Below are 21,646 nucleotides of genomic sequence, written 5' to 3' on the forward strand. Positions count from 1 at the left end.
TAAAAGCTTAAGAGCATTTCTATCATTAGACCAATTGCAGAAACGGTATTAGAAATATTACAAAACATCGAGGACTAATACGATGTCTTCTTCAACATTCACAGCAGTGAATTGGAATCGTGTACTCTGTTCATATTTTCTTGCGGGTTGTTCAGCGTCCACTTTATAACCTTGTGGTTTCAGTGAATTCCATCCAAGGGCGAAAAGCTCTTGTACTGATATAACTCCGGTCCACCATAACCATACAGTAGTTTTCCTTTTCCATTTTCATCGTAGTATGGGTACCGATACTTAGGCCTATGGCAAACAAAAACGATATATAAATTGAAGTCTTGAAAGTATTTTCTAGCCATTTTATTTTGAGCAAAGGTAACAATATGAATTTCTTACCTTTCGAAATATTGAAAATTGGGTGCTTTTGGTTGTAAGGTGGATTCTACATTGGGCATGAGCACGAACAACACCAGGGCTAGAATCTGTTAATATAAAAGCAATATAATATGAAAAATATCACAATTAGTTTTTTAATACATTTCTAATTCGCTCTACACTACTTCTTAATTGGATTATTAAACATATGATCCAGGTTTCAGATACAGTCGGACTTGCAAGTTATTGTAATTGTTATTTATTTAAGAACGGCCTGGCCGTATTCAGATTTGAATAATTATTTGTGAGCTGAAAGGCATTTCCTCCCAACAGTCGCAGAGAGCCTTATCCCGGGCTGACTCGGTTAGATTTTGTAATGGACTTGCAAGTCTTAACAACTGTATAAAAGAGGGCTCATTGCATAACGCATCGCATTGCTTATATTCATCCATGCTGCTAGTATGAATTGATCGAAAAAAATAGCTCATCAGTTGATAAATAAAATAAGATTTCAGGTATTTAGCAATTTTTCTCGTTAGCGGCCATCATACTGCGATACAAACGAGTTTAATTCAAATTCAGCATGACACTATTGCTATCAAATCCACCAAGTGTAATGCCTATATTCTGTAAATGTCCTTGGCCCAAATCAATGCCTTTAAATCCACAACAAAGTAAACTTTAACGTTTTATGCTTCACAATCGCTTAAAGGTGGTTCAAATTGTTGTAGCTAAAATACTAAACCAAATAAAATGTTTGACTAGCTAGGCATCATTTGTTTAAATATCAACAGCAGGCTGTAAGAGCCAAGACGCACCCCACGGCCCTTGTGCAGTGGTACACGTGATTATGCAACTACGATGCGCGCCTGGGGTGGGAGATTCGTTCAAGGAAATCTGCAAACGTGCAGCTCGGCTCGTACACCGTTGGAACGTTATTTCACACTACGCATAGGGCGTACCGGAAGGAGGTTCGGCTAGGTTTATGGATCGTTCCCATTCTGGAATATTCGGCCACTTTCTACCCCCGGTCACGCGCAAGGGCGTAACACTTTCCCGGGACCCAGTTCAAACAACGCTCAGTCGCAAGATTGCACCGTTCGGATCGTTAATTCCATCTTCGATCGCTACGTACCGTGAAGCACAATGCAGCACACTTGTACATTTTGTTGCGGCACTATTTGGCACTGAGATTACGACGAGTTTGAGTGCGTGTGCGAGTGTTTCGCGGTCGTTTCTACAACGAATTTTTTTCTGCACAAAACACCAAGCTTTCCGGGGGCACGAAACAGTTATCCACACCGTGGTACAGTTTTCTTGCTAGCTGCGATCGGCAATCGGAAAATTGCGCCCCTATATCCGTCGATGGCAGGACCGCAAAACCCGCCTTGTTGGTTTTTGGGCAACGGTCACCGTGACTCTCACTCGCACACGGACAAAACACGAACGTGGTACGACTGGGTCCCACTGTAGGTAGGTCACCAGCTGACAGGAGTTGAGCGTGAATGCGCGTCGGCAGCAACCTCCGACTCGAACGACTTCCCACCAGAAACTGAGGTTGAAACTGATCGTCTTGAGCCGCTGGGGAGGTCGGCAGATTTCACGGGTTTCACGGACACAATGGCACAGCCGTTTAATGTGCGCATTCTTCGGTGGTTTCGTGTCTCGTGGGGGTAGCCGTGAGGGTACTTTCGGTTTTTATCAACCCCCATTGGCCTTTGGGTGGGGGCATCGATCGTGTCGCTGGTGATCGCGATCTGCTGGTTTACCTAGCAGGTTTGCCTAGCAGGTGGGGAAAAGTGCCTGAAATCGATCCACCGGAGGCGTGTGTAGCTCGAAGAAAATCGCTTTTTTTTAAAGAAATGTTCCCTTGTTTTTCTACGTCGTTTTGTACACTTGTAATAATCGATAAAAATAGTGATATAGTAATACGTTTTAAAGGATCCCATGTTACACTTTCTTTGATCACCAAAAATACTTTTGGACTCCAGTAATCAGTTATTAAAGCTGAGTAAAAAATTCAACTCTTTCGTTAGCATGCGTACCAAGCATGATACTTATCTTCAACTACAGAAAAGTCAGACTTGGTTGCGGAAGCCAGCAAGCTAGTGGTGGTCGTGGCGCGATCAACAACATTGGTGTAAATGTTGTCAAGCCAGAGGTAGATGGAAAGGGCGGAAAGTGAAAGTAGGAATTGATGCTAGAGCTGCTCCCCGGCGATCGTCGAACTATCGTACACCATTATTCGCTGTGTGCGTTTCCTTTTGCTTACGTTAGCGTCTGGTTCCATGGTACGCTAGTTCCGAGAGCGTAAGTCCACATCGTTATCTTGTTCCATTGATGAATGGCAAAAAAAACGCTTTTTGAGCTATCTTCGATCCGATAGCCAGTGATGGCGAGCCTATCGAGCCTCACGGCATAGTGACACAGTGCGTGGTGGCATTGGTGTTGGTAGATCTGCTGGGGCTTCACATAAACGTGAGCTTCTTGAGCGGTGACGCTGATGACTTCAACAAGTGAGCTGGTCGCACGCATAAGCGACGAACCTTGCCGTGGCGATCTGCTTTAGTGGGGTGTGATGAGACATGCCTTGCTGAAATCCTGCTTTTTGGGGGGGGGGTTTCATTTGTAAGATTCACTGATTATCTCGGGATGGCCCAAAAATGAGACATTCCATTTAACACGCACGTGCTCGGGTGACCGGCTCATCAGCGCATGATCGGCTTTTTTATATGTTTTAACTATCTTTTTTTTATGAGTCTGGAGTTAGCTTATTCTTGAAGGCTATTTCGTAACATCGCAAGGTTGTCAATGACGAGCAGCACTAGAAACGAAGGTTTGGGTTGCTTACCAATTTCGTGAACTAACCGTTTGGTTTGGAGGCCTTTCCGTAGATCACAGTTAAACGAAACTTTTAATAGGAACGCTCAAGAAACGCCTGGCTGTAAATCAAATAAACCGGAAAGTTCAGGAAATTATACCAGAACGATCACCCTAATGCGTACTATTTGAGATGACCTTTGATGAGTGTAGTTTACTTTTCTCATGTAGGTCACACATTGGGCAACGAATCCATTTTAATTATCAAATAAACAACAGCATGCTGTTTACTCTTAGTGAATACGGAAATGTTACATAACTTATTGACGATAGTCATTGGACGTATAATAAAATGCAGTTTTTATGTTAATTATTCGTTCGATTGAATCATGATGTGTGTTCTTTTTGATTAAACACTTGCTTATTATTGCCAACATGAATTTAGATTATTATTGCCACCAACTAACATAGCTAAAACAATTTATTTATTTAGATTTCAACTACCACTGTATAAAAGTGTTACCTTATTGATGTGCTATAGCACTATGCTCGTCTTGTTTAATATTAACATGCTTATCTGATTAATTATCATTTATTATTTATTTGGCTATTGAAATATCTTATCATTAGATTCATAGAAATATCTTATTGATAGATTTAACGCATATGTATACAATCTGATATGCTGTCATGAAAGTCCAAAACTTCGCCTGATATCTCGCATGATTATTAATATACAATTCCCGCTGTTTCTCGAACGGCTGAAAAATTAGGTCAAACTAGTCGATTGCGGTCATTTCACCCTACGAGGCGTCGGTCATCCAAATGCCCAAACCGAAATCTCCGTTCGAGTTCCGAGGGCCAAGAGATTCGGGTCATTTTCCTCCCATGCTGCTTCCTCTAACGTGTCAGAAAGCCCGACACTCGGTTTCGGGGGCTTGCCGTAAGCTGAAGATGATTTAATCGCCTGGCCCCACAATGAACTGAACCGTGGCGTGGTGTGGTTCGCTTGTTCCCACTCAACTCGACGTGGTTCCGCGTGGTGCGGCAAAGCGTGGCGTATATTGGCATCGGGAAGCGCTTTGGAAGACGGTTAGGAAAACCCGGACGCGAATTTTCTCGCGGTTGCTTCGTGGTTACTGTTTATTGCTGGTGTTATAGGTCCACCTGGGTGTAATCGTCTGGGGTAGGGAAATACGGTTGGTTGCAATTTGAGCGCCTAACGCGTAGGTTACCAGGTTCCATCGACCGGTTTGGACTGGTGTAACGCAAGTAAGTACCACCCCATTTACCCCATGATCGAGTAAGTCCAGTTGCATTGAATTGCACACGCTTGAGAACGATTCGAAGGAGCAACGCAAGAAGTGCACCAGAGAAGGGGCCAGCTTAGTGTCTGCCACCGATTTTTCCTTATTACTACGCCACCGTGGTGCCTACTAAGACTGCATGAAATAAGACCTTGATGGCGTAGACCCTGGCAGAAACGGCTCGGACCGCAGTCTGCACCGTAAGTTCTGCGCGAAAGGTTCATAGCACTCGTCGTTTGTTGAGCAGAAGCTGAAACCATGGCCAAGCTGGCGGTGATTGTAAGTGTCGTGCGTGCCTCAGGATGGCTGGAAAAAGAGAGCAAGTCACGGGTGGTTTGTGGTGTAATTTGTTTTTTTTTTGTTTTTGTTTCTCCTTTCGGTGCAGATGTGTGTTGCCATTTTGTTGGCCACGGTAGAGCATCGTGTCGAGGCGACCGTGGTGCGATTGCTAACTGATTTCATCCAAAACAACGTCGCTGGAATTCCGCTGATTCACAAAACGGAGGAGTACGATTTCGATCCAGAAATCAGTCAAAAGCGGCGCGAAATGTATTACGAGGTTTGTGATATTGGCTTTAAGTTTTGCTACTGAAGATGCAATTTTACGTGAAGTTGTTGTTGTGCTTGTTTTGTACGGTTTTGTGAGATTAATCGATATACTCTTTATATCCATATTGTGCAAGTAATGGAGATTGGCAGTAGATATAAGATTCTAAATAAGTAGAAGTGAAATTTTCCGTGCTGATGGAGTTACATTAAGAAAACATTAAAAAAAGAAAAACATTTTATACTATGTATCTGAGCGCAAAGTAGCTTATGAAAAGCGGAAATTTGAGTGCAATATGCTGACGACAGCTTTATTTCTATTCACCGATCACAGCTACATGGATACCGTGGAGAAAAAGTAATCGAGCGGCTAGGTCTCGGCATTGACGGAAAGCACCACGAACGGCTGGCGTATCAGAGGCAGCGCGACGATGGACACCTGCAGGGTCTCAACTATCTGCGGCCTTAAAATCGCACGGCAGCAAAAGCAGCCCATCTCGAATTTGAAGTGGAAAACGTTCGTTGCATCACTTGCTTGAAGCAGCATTTCGGACGGGTGACCAAAATTAAGCCAGGTCGGTTGAACTGTGCCTTTTTGTACATGTGATGTAGTTGGTGACGCTCGTTTTGTCGAGAGATGCTGACATTAATTGGTACTTTAGCTTAATATGTGTAGGAGGAATGCAATGTGTCTTAAATCGAAATCGATAGTGCTCGATATTGATTTCAGAAATAAACAAACTATTCATATTTAAATTAAAAACGTGTTTTTTCATTTAATATGAAATTCGATTATATATAGTTTACGCATAAAATGGCATTGAAAAGATTCCGAAAGATTGCGTTAGTAAAAAATCGAAATTCCAGAGAAGCATTAAGTTAATTTTAAATTTATCACCCTCAACTATCACCAGGAGCTCACCCCCAAATGGGTGTTTTGGAACACACACAGCACCGCGAGGTGAGAGAGTCGACCAATGGCAAACAGTGGAGAGCTAAAACAAATTTTAATTAAATTCTACCTTGCCGTCTTTAAGCGTTTTCCACGCGACAGAACTGCTCTACGCTCTCCGGAACTTGAGCTTATCCTGTCTCTCCGTTGCCGGAAAGCATCAACTGAATGACACTGGTGGGAGAGGGCTAAAAAAATATACTACCAGTAAAATTCGCTCCAGCATTTGGTGGCAAATGGTTGAAGCATAGAAAAGGGGTTCTTTTTCCGGCGTTCCTTTTTCACACTGGAACTTTCCCTGCACCCGTTGGAACGATTCAAAAATGGCGTTTGGACGCGGTCGCGACCGAAACACCGCAATTCAGAGGATGGGTCCGGATAATCGCCAAAACGATATTTTCGGCAGCCGAATTCATTCTGAGATTAAATAAATTCGACTCCACATCGCTGACCGGGAGACGCGAATGAGCATCCACGGCGGGGCTGGGCGGATACGCCACGCAAGGATCAAAGGATCCCCGCCCAGGGTTCTGGCAACGAAAACATTCGCAGCTGTTTTATTTTATAGAATAATTAATTTTATTTTCTGTTTGCTCGTCCCGTTAAAGCCAAACCGTGATATCGAACGCAAAAACGGGACTGAACCGGAGCAGGGAACTAGTGAAAGTGCTCCTTTAGCTTTGTGAAGGTGTAGCTGTGTTGCTTTGGACGAGCAGAACATTTCCAGGAGCAAACTCAATAAACGAGTAATTGCACAAGTTTCGCATGGTGCAATTTCACTTCGAGCGGAATGATGCCGAAGGAATGTTTATCGTATTGCCTTCGATTAATGATCAAGTTTGAATCGACGATTCATTTATGTAATCAACAACGTAATGGCGGAAAATCTTCATCAGAAATATGGATGTTTGGTATCGACAACGCAGTGATGTAATTTGATTTATATTGAATGTGTTTTACTGATATTATTTACCAAGGCATAATGTGATATTTATAGGAAACTTCATCTTATTTCAATCTTATCAGTTTCTTGGTCCAACCAGCATGCATAGCCGGATAATGGGGAATATGAATCTGCCGACATGATGTTGCATAAGCACAGGCGTTTAAGGGTTGTATGAAAATCTGAGCAAACTGCATAATAATAATCCGATTGTAATAATTTGAACCAAAACCGTTTTTCACTACAGCTACTTGCGGATGAAATATACAACTTCGTCACATAAAATACAACTTTACGCAACACGTTTTGGGGAATGTAGAGGTTCAAAGGTTTATACACTTCAAATGGCCGAGGCAACCGGATTCCATCCAAGGCCAATCGAAAATTACAAATCCGTCATCTACTTGAGTCGACGCTTAGCACTCTAATTGAAATACATTACAAAGGACTCGCAACTAATTCACGTGACTCTATGTGGCATCTATGCGGGCTCATGTTTCCCCCCCCCATCATTACAGGTATTGCGGTGTTTCCTGCCCATCCTTTCGAGCTTCCGCTCTCGACCATTCTCGATGTCACTTCGTCTACGAGCGTGGGAGGTGCTCTGAAAAATGGCAATCTGTACCAACAAAGCGTTTCCGTTCCGTCGTCTCCAACCCGACGAGCACTTCAGTGCTAAACCGACTGAAACTGTCACGCAGACCAGCACGAACCGTCGAAAGCTGGTGGTGGTGGTGGTGGTGGCCGGCGAGGGTAGAAATTAATAACTTTTGAGGGAAAATTGAGTGTAAAATGAGGGCAAATTTCAGCAGTTTCCCGCCTTCGGTACGGTTGAGTAAAAACTCATAAATAACCTCATCAGCGAAATCGACCAGCGTCGGGCGCAATCGTATCGTTGGTGGGCAGCTTTTCGTTCGTGGGTCAATAAATAAATGAAAATGAAACATTTCCCCCCGAAAAACCCGCACCGCCCACAATGTCACCCGGCCGCAAACCGGCGTTCGGGATCGGGATCGGGTAGGAAAAGTGGTTCCGTTCCGTTTTCCCCGTAAGGACCCTTTTCCCGCATGGCTGCACTGTCAATTGGGTTTGCTTCCGCCCGGCCGGTGCCGGTGCGAAAAACAAAGATCCTCGAAAGGGAGCGCGGAGCTGCCCAGAGGACATGAAGACACGACCCACCACCACCGATCCCACCACCGGATGTGCCGACATGAAAAGAAAATGTGAAAAATTGTCTTCTCTCCGGCGGCTACGGAGGATGGATTCGCTATTCTTTTCCCGTTCGCCGCAGCGCGTCCTCTTTTGCCATTTTTTTTTGTTTTGCCACCCCCGACAAGGCACCCTCGGACAAGGACCTTCTGACCGTGCTGGATGCCCCCGGGGAGGTTGGTCCGGACGGTGGCGTCTTCCGCTCGCACACTGGGCAGAGATGGTTGGAGCAGAGAACAAAAGAAATTAAATTGCTTAAGTTATTATGCGAATGACGCGAAGGATGACGAGCCCGGCACGGTACAAAAGGCGACTCCGCAGACGGCATTACTGGCGGTATCGATGTCGCGCTGGGTCGAGAGGAGCACTAAATGCGTCCTTTTTCCCTGGGAGAGGACTGAACCAACGCGAAAAGGTTCGCGTAGGGCGGAAAAGCGCCGTTGACATTTAGCAGCAATCTTACGTCGCCGTGAACGGTTGATGCGGTTTAATTTAGATGCCGCTTTCCGGCACCGGGGGTGGCATTACAGGCGCATTATTGGGCCCGAGGCTCGTCCTCGTCTTTGCGATTTGTTTTTATGACATGCAAAAGGATAATTTGATGCCCTCTTTGCACCTGGGCCACCACTGCCCCCGGGCCGCCGGCGGAGCATAATTATAGCGATGGTGGTCCAAAACTAACCGGGTTATTAAACCACAGCCATTATGCCACTGATCCTTGCTCGCCCGGAAAGCACGTCCTTTCTCGGGTGCACTTCTCGTCGCACCATTTGGGACGAAGAATACATCCCCAATGGCGCATTTACGGTAGCGTAGCCCGGGTTTTCCTCGTCCTTGGAGTGCGACCCGGGACCAGTTGAGTCGAAAGTTTTTCAATTAACAACTGATGATAATAATAAAAAATAATGGAAAAATCAGCAGGACATCGATGCACCATGAGGATGCTGAAGATGTTCCGGTTCCAGATCCACTCTATTGCAGCGGCAAGTGGGATAGTTGCGTTGCGTTGTCCCTTTTGCGACCCACCCCCCACCGACGCTAGGGCCTTAATCGGGGAGCAAATGTCAAAAACATATCCATTTCAAAGTGAACCCCGTGCCGATGGAAAGGGAAGCAAGACGAGGGCACGATTGGACGCATTATGCTGGGAATAAAATGCGATAAACATTCTTTGCTGCTTCAATTGTTGGCCAAGTCATTACAATTCCTCTCAGGCGGCTGCTGAAGGGTACTGAAGCTAGGGACTGGTTGCATGCACAAAGGTGGTCGTAAGTAACGTGATCAAACAATTTGAGGGATGATTTTCCTTTGTTTTTTCTTCAGCGTTAAATGACAATTTGCAAAAAAATAGGAGAAGCTTGTTTGTCGTCAGTTTTATCTGTGCTTAACAGGGAGAAAGAAGTATTACTACAAACACATTGTATAGCATTATTATGGTATCATACTTGGTTTTGTATGACTTTGCATTTGAGTTTGCGAAATATGAAATATTTTGCAAATCTTGTAATGCGTCGCTAACATTAGCTTCGAGGCATTAGTGCGAATGTTGGCCAAAAATTGTCAATAAATTACGGCGAACCGTGAATTGTCGTCCGTTGATCCGTTCGGTAAACAACCCACACCCCTGAGTGGCACTTAGAATCGAATCCTTGCTCGTGGTCCTTCCCGACGGTGGCAGGTACCGCAACCGGGATGAATGTCAAATTTCGACTTATTTATTTGCAAAGTAGCGGAGACGATCTTTTGAATAAATCCGTCACTCCGCCCGAGTGGATCGCCAGTTTCTGGTGGGGACAGGCCGAGCTCGATTGGGGTTGCGCTTTATGTCTCAGGTTTGTCGAGGAAAGAGAGATTAAGGCGAAATAATCGAATTCAAAAGACTCCGTCCCAGCAGGAACAGCGTAACCTTCTTGACGAAGCGCTCGGCGGCAGGTTAATCTGTGGACTTATTGGAATAACGATTTTATTCCAACGTGCGCGCCCCAGCTTCCGGTGATTATCCGCCCCGGCGCTGGCGTCGGGAGTTGGGAGAAGAAAATCGTTATTTTATTAAAAATTCCCACCTTTCACAAAGACTGCGGATAGCGAGAGCCGGCTCGATTCGCGCGCACGCTTTCTCTCTCTCTATTCAACTTTGCATCAATCACAGTTCCACTTTTAAAAGAGATTTATATAAGACGCTCGGATTGGAGTGCGGAAACTTAAGAAAGTGCTAGCGTGTGAGTGAACCCGTGAAACCAATGGTAGTTCCCTTTCTGATGGAGCTGCATAGCCTCGTATACCTTGAGGTGAAGCAAAGCTTTTAAGGTTCATTTCACTCAATTTTGAATTTTTATTTGACTTCACCCAATATGTATCCTGGCGTTTGCGATCCGTTCCCGAGTGCGCCGGGTTTCGGTTGGGTCGCTTACATGGGGGAAGCGATGCCGTCTGCACTGTTGGAGGATAAGGGCGAATCGGTTTGCAGTGCCGAAGAAAAGTAAGCACGCCGAGAACCTTGAGGGCAGATCAATTCGCTTGGTAGAGCTGTGTGGTACAGTTAGGTGCAGCAGAAGAAAACGTAGATCGGAGTAAAATTGCATAGGATAATTTCAGTAATAGTTCTAATCGTAAAGTATGCGTTCCAATACTAAACTACGAGTTTTTACCAATGGCTTAGATGTGAACTGCATATTTTCAAAAGATGCTCGTTTTAGAGTTGTTTGAACTTAAAGTAAATATTAAAAGTTTAAAAACTAGAATGGATTTACAAATTGCTCACGAAAAAAGGTGTCTTACTAGTGTGCTTAAAAACTTTGTTGTTAGGTTTATGTAAAATGTTGTTACATTTTGTAATATTTTTCACTCTCGACAAAAAGTGTGCTAAAGATTATTTATTTCTTCAAATAATCAACATATATAATCAACTAGTTTTCATTGTGAAAATTGTTGATTTTCCATGCGTACACGTTTTCTGTAGCGCACTGTCGCGCATCCTTTTCGACTAGTTCGTATTGGCAAGGACTGAAGCTGAAAAGAAAACTCAATTCCTTCCAATATATTCGATTTCTCTTTCTCTCTCTCTCTTGCTTACTCCCGTACCCCTGCTCGCTCTTGCGTTTGTGAAGAAAAACATTATTAAATTTCCAATAATGTACAACCGTGTTGAGTGAATTGACTTCAATCTGGCCAAGCACACACGTACACAGTACGATGGGAATCGAGCTGCAGGACGACGGCCGAGGCGGATGGACGTAGTTTGTGCAACTTATGAGACCGCTCCGCATTTATTGCCACATCAGAGGGTGGGTTAGGCAATCCTTTCCGGTGCTCCGATTATGGGGACAATATTTCACCGCTATTTAGCTACAAAAAGGCTCATCTTGGAGTGGAAAATCCTCCGTACACCGTGCGCACACGCATGCCATTTAGCATTCATTCCATGGGAATTTTCCTCCACTCGAATCAGGATGTCCTTCGCCGGCTTTCGTTTTTTCTTGTGCAAGCGGTTCTGACGGAGCGTAAAATGAGGTGCGTGACTTGATGGTAGCACCCGCTGCCTGGCTGGTTTCCCGAGTGATGCCGGGATGTAATTGAAATTGTTACAGTTTTCCTCGCATCCGCGAACGGAATGAGTGCCGGGTCCAATTGGCAAACAATTTCGCCACCGTTTGGAGAAACGTGGCGCGAAGCGTGCGGTCGCGTCGAGTGCGTTTGATGAGGAAAATATGCCAATTTCCCGACCGTGTGCTCGTCATACCTGCGTACGGTTCCGCTAAATTATTTAGCAATGAACGGAATCATTACTTCCACGCGCTGGCATGTATGATGTGCGCTCGAGGTGGAACAATTTGTATTTTATGAGTTGCCAACTGCTGAGAACGTCAGGTGGAAAATGTCAAAGTTTAAAATCTAATAAGTGACTACTACCATACAGCGTGGCTCTCGTTACAGTGCGCTCGTCGTCGTTGCCCTTAGCAACGTCCCATAGCCTCGAACGGGCTGCTTGATTTGAGGTCAACAGTTTGTTAGTGTCACGCCATTGAAAGCGTTCGACGCGCGCTCCATTTAAGCCTGCCACCACTTCCATTAGGACTCATTTGTTCGCGAGTTTCCACTCCACCAGCTGGCTCAAGGGCTGTTCGCAAACGCGCGCGCCCTATTCGAGGCCTCCTTCTTTTCCTTGCACTTCCTGCTTCATTACTTCGCACGGTTTCAAGGGACGAAATGCAATTCAGAAATACATTCTCCACGGTGGGTCGATGTCGTGTGCAAGGTGTGCGCGATCGGCAGTCTGAATGCAGTTTTTAATTCACCACTTTGCTCATTTCGCGCACGCCGGTAACTCTCGTCCTCGCGATTTTCTGATGCCCGGGTCGCTCGGCCGGTTCCATTCGATATCCGTCAGCACAATCCGGGCGCATTAAGAGCTCGCCCTTCGACAGGGGATTGTTGTGCCTCGTGCCGCGTTTCATCAGGGACGGAAAAACTTCGCTTCCGTTTCCGACCGTTCATTCTGCGCCAAAGCTAAGCTTCGAAGGGAACTTATGGAAAGGGAATGGGAAAAGCGAACAGGGATGGGGGGAAAAAGTTTCCACCGGAGCAGCAAGTGGAGCTCGGAGGAGGCGCACGATCAAGACGCTGCAAATCGAGTGAAGAAGTGGAAAAGTTCAAGTGGATTTACCATTTACAGGCTCTTTATTTCGTTACTTAGGCCGGGCGGTCGGGCGCTAGAGACTCGAGTCCTTGACGGCATTCATCTAGCGGGTCTGGGAGGGCGCTTGAGAGCGGTCTCGGCAGGATTTGATTGTCACCAGCCAGGGGCACACCGAGATCAGAGGGCATCCTTTTTGCCGCAAGTGTTTGATGGAGTGGCAGGATTTGGTTGGCTGGAATGTTTTGTAACCGTACCATTTGGGACATTCGTTTTGTTGCCCAATCATGGGGCCGGTGAGGACACCAGGGAAACGAGCTGCCGGGAGACAATTGAGAATTTTCTCTGCTAATTTTTCATTCACCCGAACAGCAATGCGCAGGAACTAGATGGGAATCTGATTCCCAATTCAAGAGCGTTATTTTCAATGCGATCGAAAGTAAGAAGCCCCCAAACACGTTAGAATATCTTCATTTGAGAGGGTGTTTTGACCCAATCGGGTTGAAAAACTTATTGGATTTTACATTTAACACTGGTAGAATAAAAACGTGAATACTTACAGTTAAAAGTGTAGTAAAAATATGAAATATGGATGCATTACTCTGGAAATTGTTCTCACTGATATTGAATTTTTAAATCACGGTTTCAACAGTTGCAACAACAGCAACATATGATATTTTACTATCACTCTGTGCCAACTAACTTATTCAAAGTATTATTAGAGCCATGTAGCGTCGTTGACGATCACAAGAAATATGTTTTTTATACCTTAAACTCGTAATTGGTAGTATACTGTAGAAAATAATGTAAGTGTTAAATTTAATAAATTTTATATTTTTAATATTGAAAAATAATTGTGTTTTATGAAACAATTCGTTTAAAATATTTACATGCGAATGTTGTGATATTTAATTTTAAATCATAAATTGCAATGCATATAAAAGTTGTCATGGATGAGTAAAAATATTAAAGTGTATTTTTTTACAATGTCCAAAGCCAACGAAAGCTGCCAATTCATGCAACACACTGAGCGCTAATCTGAAAACATGCGAATCATATTTCACACATAAGGCTTTCACTGAAGATCACCAGATCTGCACGTGTGGAATCAGTAACTTAATCGACCGCAGCTCGAATGTAAACCACAAGAGTACAGCCTGCACTCGAATGACATTCGACGACCCAGCTGTCCTGTCCGATGCGTGTGTCGTTGCATGCGTTTACTATATTGTTTCAGTGGCTCGCATTTCAACCCCCAAAACAAAGGCCACCCCCGATTGGACGATCGCGTCTCGGAGGCCGTCTCACCAAACGGCAACGAGGCACCTCGAGAGAGCCGATCCTAAGAAAACATATCCCTTTACCGTAAGGAAAACAGACCCACGTACCGCAGGGCGCAAGGACGGCAAGGACTCGCTCTCGGACTTCGAGCTCCGGTGCCAAGCGCAGACAATGAAAACAAAGCATTATGTTTGCAAATAGAGCGCATTGTCGTTCTCGGTTAAGCTCAGCGGACACGGGTACCTTGGCCGGTGCACTCGCACCGGGATTAGGTTGATTAGGTTGGTTTTGGTGTGGTTCCCGTGGTGCGTTGTGGTCTGTTTTGAATACTCATTTTCCGCTGATCCGGCGAGACTTTTCTCACCCGAGCTGCACCGATTTCGAAGAAAAACGTCTCATTGTATTTCCACGGCGATTGCCCGAATGTAGATCACATTCGAATGAAGCCATTTGAAAAGCTTCCGTAGCTGTGTTTCATAAACAAATTTCGATCGATCTTGCTCCCACCGATTGAAAAATGGAATTCAATCAGAAAGCTCTGATTCGTCCTCCCAAAAACGAGCAAGGATGCACCCAGTATTATCACTGACTGCAAACGTAATGTTTATGCTGTTATGTTAAAGGATTTGCTTAATCCCGAGCCAGAGCACTGGTCCAGATTATGATCTGTTTTCTTTTCTTCGCCGGCTCGACCGAGCGACGACCGATCCTTGGAATGACCCGACCTGGTCCTGCTCCTTTGTGCCCGGGACGAGAGATAGAGCGTCTTGATTTTCACGACACCGACATCGGGCATGTTTGCCGGTTCGATGGAGTCCACTGGCATTCGACATTCAAAGGTAATAGATACGCATCGGATGTGCACTTTGTTTGCGCTTTCGTAGAGCAGCTCGTCCGCTAATCTCACAAGGATGTATGCACCAGATTTGGCCCCGCAGTCCTCACGAAGCCGGCGAGACAAATGAAGGCGGCGTTGGTAAAAAAGCGGCTCACATGAGGATTGTTTGGCCTTCCCGTGAAAGTGTTGCCATTATGCAGCACGCTCAATTTAGTTCGCAGCTTTTCATCTGCTCCTTCGGTAGGCCACTTGAGCCTGTTGGTTTTTTTTGCGACGCAACAAAAGAACCATGGGCGCACGTACTTGAGAAAAGAAAACAGTTTTTTTTCTTCTCGAGAAGCCGCCTTTGAGGGAAAAAAATCATCCAATGACAAGCGAACGTGTGGGAGAGCTCGTGGAATTAGCATCCTTTTGACGGATCGTAGCGATAAATAAACGTCCATACGTGGACATGCCAAACGGCTCCTTACGGCAGCTGGCAGAACCTCGTACGTGGTCAAAAGCGCTTGCCGATCGGTTGTCCATTTCTAGGGCGATTTTCCAGGGCTACCGTAAACATCTCGCCGGTGGTAGCGGACGGTGGAATTATCCAGTTGTTTATCGCCCCTGTCGCCTCGAACACAATTAGAAATCCCGGCGTATTTACTCGGAAATCATGGCAACAAATTGGCCCTAATCCCATCGCTTGCTTTTCAGGCGGACGAGCGACGGAAGGATCGGTGGTTTGATGGGAAACATACATCGTTGCAAACTGCATCCCTTTGGAAGGCGTCGGGTTACGCTGGAAATTGGACTGACCATGGTGAAGGACGAAAAGGGTAGCCGAGATGCGCGATTAGAACTGCACAAGCAGAAAGCATACGTGGACGACCGATCGAGGTAATAATGGGAAAATCATTTTTATTCGATTTGTCGCTTGTTACTCGGGTAGATTTGTGGGTGGCGACCGGTTCCCTGTCGCGTGTGGGCAACTGTTTGTGGACGGCACCGTTTTCTCATGGCTTTGGCATCGTTTATTGTGAGTGCCGATTGTTTGTATAGCCCGGCAAATTGGCTTCGGCGAGCAAATACTGTCGCTTTGACACGTGGTTTTGGGGGTTGGTGTGAATGGATGCGCGTTTCCAATTAAGAAAAGGTTACTTCGAGATCTTGATTCTATTTGATGGACGTGATGTGATTCACGGCCGAAATGATGCACGAATAGGATGAAAAATGTAGCGATCAAATAATTGTGGATAGGATTTCTATTGTAGATAAAAACATTAAATATGTGAACATGTTTTAATATGAATTTGTCCAATATTCCATTATTATGTATGCGTTTTAAATTAGTTATTGGTTTTAAACGATTTAATTGAGCCAATATTTTTTTTCGAATCATGGGTTATCGCTGTGGATGAGATTGATTTGTTTCATAATATCATAATATCTGTATAATCTCGTTCAGAAATAAATTATGCAAAATAATCACTCAAACACATTACTTTATATTAAACTATGTTGCGAAATATTAAAAATGTGTATTACGTTGTTGTAGCAAACTCAATTTTGGGCTACATTAATTTGAGTTAAAATATGCTTTTGGATGATTTTTTTTATGTTACTAAAAGATTTTGAACTCACATTTCACATAATTAGGAAAAGCTCTAGCCATACCTCAGCAAAGACAATGTTCATTCATTACATCATTCCATTATAAAAGAGTGATTAATATTAAAAAAAAATCCTCAAATGCTAAAAAATGATTGCATATTTACTGTCACTGAGATCCGCAATTATTCCGGACCCGCACCGGGGTAGGACAACATTGTTCGTGGCTTCCACGCGTAATCTCGTCTAGAGTGACTGTTGACACAAAGCGCAGCTAGGAAGCGCTAGGTCGAAAAACTTGATAAAAAGGAACGCGCAAAATGAGCATGCATGCGAACGCTGGTACCCAAGAAGCTTTAATTAAATCCGCATAATTGAATTTTCGAGTGCACTTACCGGATGCTGTGATACACGCTTATTAAAGACGGCTTCCTGCAGGATGCAGCACTAAGCTTACCCTTTTACGCCTTTCGGCCCCACATCTGTGGTGGGGTTGTCTGGGAAAATAAGAGAAAATAGAGAGAGAGAGAGAGATAAAGAGCGGGAAAAAGTAATTATATAGAAGAATATGCATAGAGTATGGAAATGATATTAGCCCCAACCGACGTGAGTGGATTTGCCTTTCGATATGAAGCTCGTATGTTCGCATGCATCCCGTCGCGATCGCGAGTACGACCCGTGAACGGATCATCTCAGCTGAAGATAAATTTTTATGAAGCACATTTTAAGCACCTATAACATGAACGGTCGCTGGATCATCAGAATCCCGTATAAAACCCATCAGCTCACATAAGTGTGTTCGTATGCGCAATGTTCCTTCCTGTGTCCTTTCCGATAAGGAGTTAATAACTAGACATGGTTCGCTTGGGTGAACGAATTTCATGAACCCAAACTCCGCGCAACCCTTTCCAGGAGGGCTGAGCTAAAACATTCTTTTTAATGTTTCTGCAAAATGTTCCACTCAGCTGCACACTGCAGCGAGCCAGTCCCGTTGCATCCGTCCCAGCCCAGCCCTTCTATCTCTACAAACAAATCAAACCCCGGTGGCCGGATCCTTGGAACCCTCGTGCGCGTCGTGCGCCGATGCTCCGAGATTGGCTTCCGAAATCGAAACGATAATATTTGCTGTCCAAACAGCGGCGCCAGCGGTCGCGCGGATGCGTGCGAACGAAAAGCCACAAATAACTTTACAAAAATCAATTTAATACAAAACTGATTTACTCTATTTTCGCCCGCACAACCTAGGGCAACGCGACGATGACCCGGTCGCCCGGCGGCGTCCGTCGGTGAATCCGCTTAAATTGCGCTCCAGGACCTTGGTGGACTCGGGACGGTCAGAGGCTGTTTGGCCGAGGTGGAGATCCCTTTCGGCGAATGCAAGTGAAACCGATGACGACAGGGCGGATGGAGCCAGCACGAGTAGGGTCGAAGAAAAAGAATAAAAAGGATGTCAATCGACGAGTCGCTGGGATGTTGATTTTTGTTTGTTGATTCATCCGACGAAGCGGCTAGAGGGGGTGCGAATACACACGCACCCAAAGACCGGTGCCGGCAGGGAAAAGGACATCTTTGTGCCGTCGCTCGCAGGCACCGGTGAAGGCCGCGCAACGGAACGCCTCAGCACGCAGGAGAGCGCTGGGAACGTCGTCTCGCAGAGCAGAAAGTTTATTGAATTTAATTCACTCGCCCTCGAGGCCCTTGTGTGTCGTGACCGCGTCACAATAAACCCTATGGACGCGTGCCTTCGTTCCGGGCGAGCTGGCGAATGGCCTTTTTAGGATGATGGAAATCTAAATGGTAAACAAATCGACCGAAAATAAAAAGAAACCCGGTCGAGGTTCGTGTCCTGGCTCGGTGCGCTTCACTCATTTCGCTGCACTAGTCGGAAAATTGAGCTTTTCTTCTCTCTCTCTAAATCACTTTCTCTCGCTCTCTCTCTCTCTCTCTCTCTCTTCTCTCTCGAATCATGATCGAGCGGGAAGCACATGAAACACACATAAATGATATTAACAGTATAGAATAAATAAAACTTTATCGATATCCTTGCCCGGGGGCATAATAACCGTTTTCTATTGGCTGGGAAAAGTTGGTCCACTTCGACGAGGATGTGTCGAACACGAAGGGTAGGCCACTAGGAGGCGGCAGTGCCTTGCTGTAGGAGTTTTTAGGAGTGCCGCTGCACAAGGACGAAATTTGGTGCCGCTTTGGTTGGGTGTAATGTGGCCTACTTTGACTATCGTGAATAACGAGGAAACTGGCACGCGATAGCGTCAAACAGAATCTCTATTACTGATAAGTAATCAACATAAATTCAGTTTCAATACTTAAATTACCAACCGTCAATTCTGTTACAAACATAAATTCAATATCAATATCTTAAATCATAAATTAAAGATTAAAAATTGTAATTTTTATAGCAACCTAATTAATTTATTTATTAAATTGATTTTCGAAAATAAGGATGTTAAATAAAATTTAAAATTTATCGAATGAATATATTTTTTCTCTAAAAATTTATAACTGTAAGTTAAAGAGTGCTAATTTATATTTAGTTGGAGGTTACGCATTTACACCAGAGTCATTTAAGACTATTGTTGAATCATGCATATTGAATCGATGAAACAGTATTATTGCATTCTGAGCATATACAGAAAGAGATAGTAAATGTAATTATTATTGTCGGGCTTTCAAAGTTGTTTGGAACAAATATATATGCTTTTTTAAAATCATTTACAGAAAAGTAATAGCTTCAAATGCCCTTTGGAGCTCGGTTGTTTAATCAAACAATCCGAACTGAAACAGTACGAACGATGTGTGCGCTTTTCAATTTGAACTTAAATTACAAACTCGCCTTACATTTGTGGCTCGATATCGGCTTCCAGAATCGGCACCAATGCACGAGTCTCCTCTCTCCTGGGATGATTACGTAATAAAGTTTATTAGAAAATTATTTTCTGTATATGTTTGATATTAGGTCGATTGTGGGTGGTTTTCATTTGTCGCAAGCGCTTTGCTGCAAAGAGCGCCGCCACCAGTGCAGTCATCGTACACGAAAAGTCAAAGGATCGGATCGGGATATTGTGGACTGGTGAAAATCCCACCACCCGTAGCCAGACCGCTGGCGCAAAGGGATAGCAACGGGATGCCAATAAAGGACCAAACAAGATTGGGAATTTGCTCCTGCGGTGTGCGATTGGAAGTTTATCGTCCCGACTGCAGGATTGCGTTGGCGTGAGGGGGTTTGCGAGAATTAATGGACCAACGAGACATCGGTGTCCAGCTCACTGTGTTTCTTCTTGAAGAAAGGACGACCTCTTGGGAGCAGAAGTTGGTTCTGGGGCGCTTAAATTAGCTCCTATTTACATTGGGTCACGCGACTCCAAGATTAGGGTGCATTTTGTAAGACAATTTGACTAGAGCCTGTAATAAAATAAAAACGATTTAAATGAGACGGTGGAAATGGTAGGTGCGCAAAATATTTGCTTCATTTCATTTACACAAAATGTCATGGTATAAAATAGTATAACATTTAGGTGTGAAAAACGCTTGCATGGTGGTGAGGAGAAATCAAAGCGATTTCGGGTGAATTATTTGCTGAGAACGACACGTGCCATAATGGGATGGACAATTTCCTGCTACTTGCGTAAGCTTGTTCCCTCCCCACGGCAGGAATTATTCGTCATTATCCACTTTCGACAGCTTCAGGTGTGGTTTCGAAATTCTTTACACGCCGCTCATAAAGTCTTGCGCATATATAATCGCACACCCTTTTAAATTGCTGCGGGAAGTGGCAAAAAAGCAATTCTATATGTATTGAACTGTTTGAGCGTGAAAATACTTCAAATATGCGTGATGTAATGAAAAGAGCAAGGAATTTCCCAAGGAGTTTTCATCCTTTATGCTTCACATGATACGCAGCGCCTGTCGTCAAAGATGGTCTACCATTCGGAAGGGCAGAAAGGCCATACAAAATATAAGGTATTTTTTGCATTTATGCAGATGAATTATAACTGTTTCTTTCCTGCTTTCTTTTTACTGTAGTTGAATCTGTTTTTAAACAAAACAAAAGATTGCAATGCTTTCAGTGTTAAATTTAATGTGCAGATAAATCTGCAATTTATTTAATAAATAAATTATATTTTTGGCCAATTTTTTTCTATTTTATTATTTTTATTTATTTAGAGACCGCCAGGCCTTATTAAGATTTGTATAATTGTTTCTGGACTGAAAGGCATTTCCTCCCAACAGCTGCTGTGAGCCTTATCCCGGGCTAACTCGGTTAATTTTTGTAATGTTTTTTTTTCTATCTTGGATAAATCTATATTTTCATTTAATATCAAGTTATAATAATTGTAACTGTAATTTACTTATTTACTGTTCCATCTCTCGAGCCTCCATTAAAAATTGAACAGTATAGCGATCACAGTACAAAAGCTTTACTGGCAATTTAAAACAGTAGGAACAGTGATTATAAATGATATTGGTATCGAATTTCACACATAATGCTTAGACTGAATGTTATACATAACACTCGTAATAGCGTTGGCTCCATTTTGCTGCACTTGTACAAAAAAAGGTTAGAGACACTCCGGCAAAATTGCTTCAATAATTGGCGACTACGAAAGAATCAGCACAACGCCAGATTTTGGTGGAAAAAGGAATTAAAAATGGAAAAATAAGACTCATTGGCTTGTGAAACGGTTTACAATTACAGCTTCCGAGCTACAGGATTTTCCAACTTTTTGTTCTCAATTTTAAGCCACCATTTGTCCCGTTGCAATCCGGGGTGATCCGGTGCCTTTCGCTTCATTTTGGCGCAGCGAAACGATGCTCGATTTTCTTGCTGTCGTTTTGCATGCTCCATCCAATCCGCGAGGTTTTAAATATTTCCCATTTAGAGATTTATTATGATTCAATTGTAGACATTACGTTGTATTTGAGTTGTGGTGATTATGTGTGTGTGTGTGTGTGTGTGTTTTATTGGCCCTCACACCATCCGTCCGTCGAATTGTTCTTCGCGTTTTTCACCGATTTCCCGCCGATGTGCGCACATACCACTTCCGATTTTCCGCGCTCGTATGCCGGCATTTGACGGCATAAGTGGACCGATTATTGCTCATCTCCTCATCGGTGGGATTTTCCACCCTACTCTCTTTGC

The 21,646-nt window shown here is 44.1% G+C and overlaps 2 protein-coding genes across 2 annotated transcripts; one reads left to right on the forward strand and one right to left on the reverse strand.

Moving 5' to 3' along the window:
• Positions 1 to 179: 179 nt before the first annotated feature.
• Positions 180 to 1,717, reverse strand: LOC128726297 (uncharacterized). Its single transcript, XM_053820099.1, has 3 exons — positions 1,505 to 1,717; positions 391 to 476; positions 180 to 297 (listed from the first exon to the last, which is right to left on the reverse strand). Exons 1-3 carry the CDS (start codon positions 1,532 to 1,534, stop codon positions 180 to 182), a joined length of 234 nt encoding a protein of 77 aa, XP_053676074.1. The 5' UTR covers positions 1,535 to 1,717.
• Positions 1,718 to 4,754: 3,037 nt separating this feature from the next.
• Positions 4,755 to 5,511, forward strand: LOC128726703 (uncharacterized). The gene is made up of 3 exons (XM_053820526.1): positions 4,755 to 4,775; positions 4,882 to 5,055; positions 5,377 to 5,511. Exons 1-3 carry the CDS (start codon positions 4,755 to 4,757, stop codon positions 5,509 to 5,511), a joined length of 330 nt encoding a protein of 109 aa, XP_053676501.1.
• The last annotated feature ends 16,135 nt before the right edge of the window (positions 5,512 to 21,646 follow it).

Source organism: Anopheles nili, chromosome 3 (genome assembly GCF_943737925.1).
Source record: "Anopheles nili chromosome 3, idAnoNiliSN_F5_01, whole genome shotgun sequence".
Taxonomy (NCBI): Eukaryota; Metazoa; Arthropoda; class Insecta; order Diptera; family Culicidae; genus Anopheles; species Anopheles nili.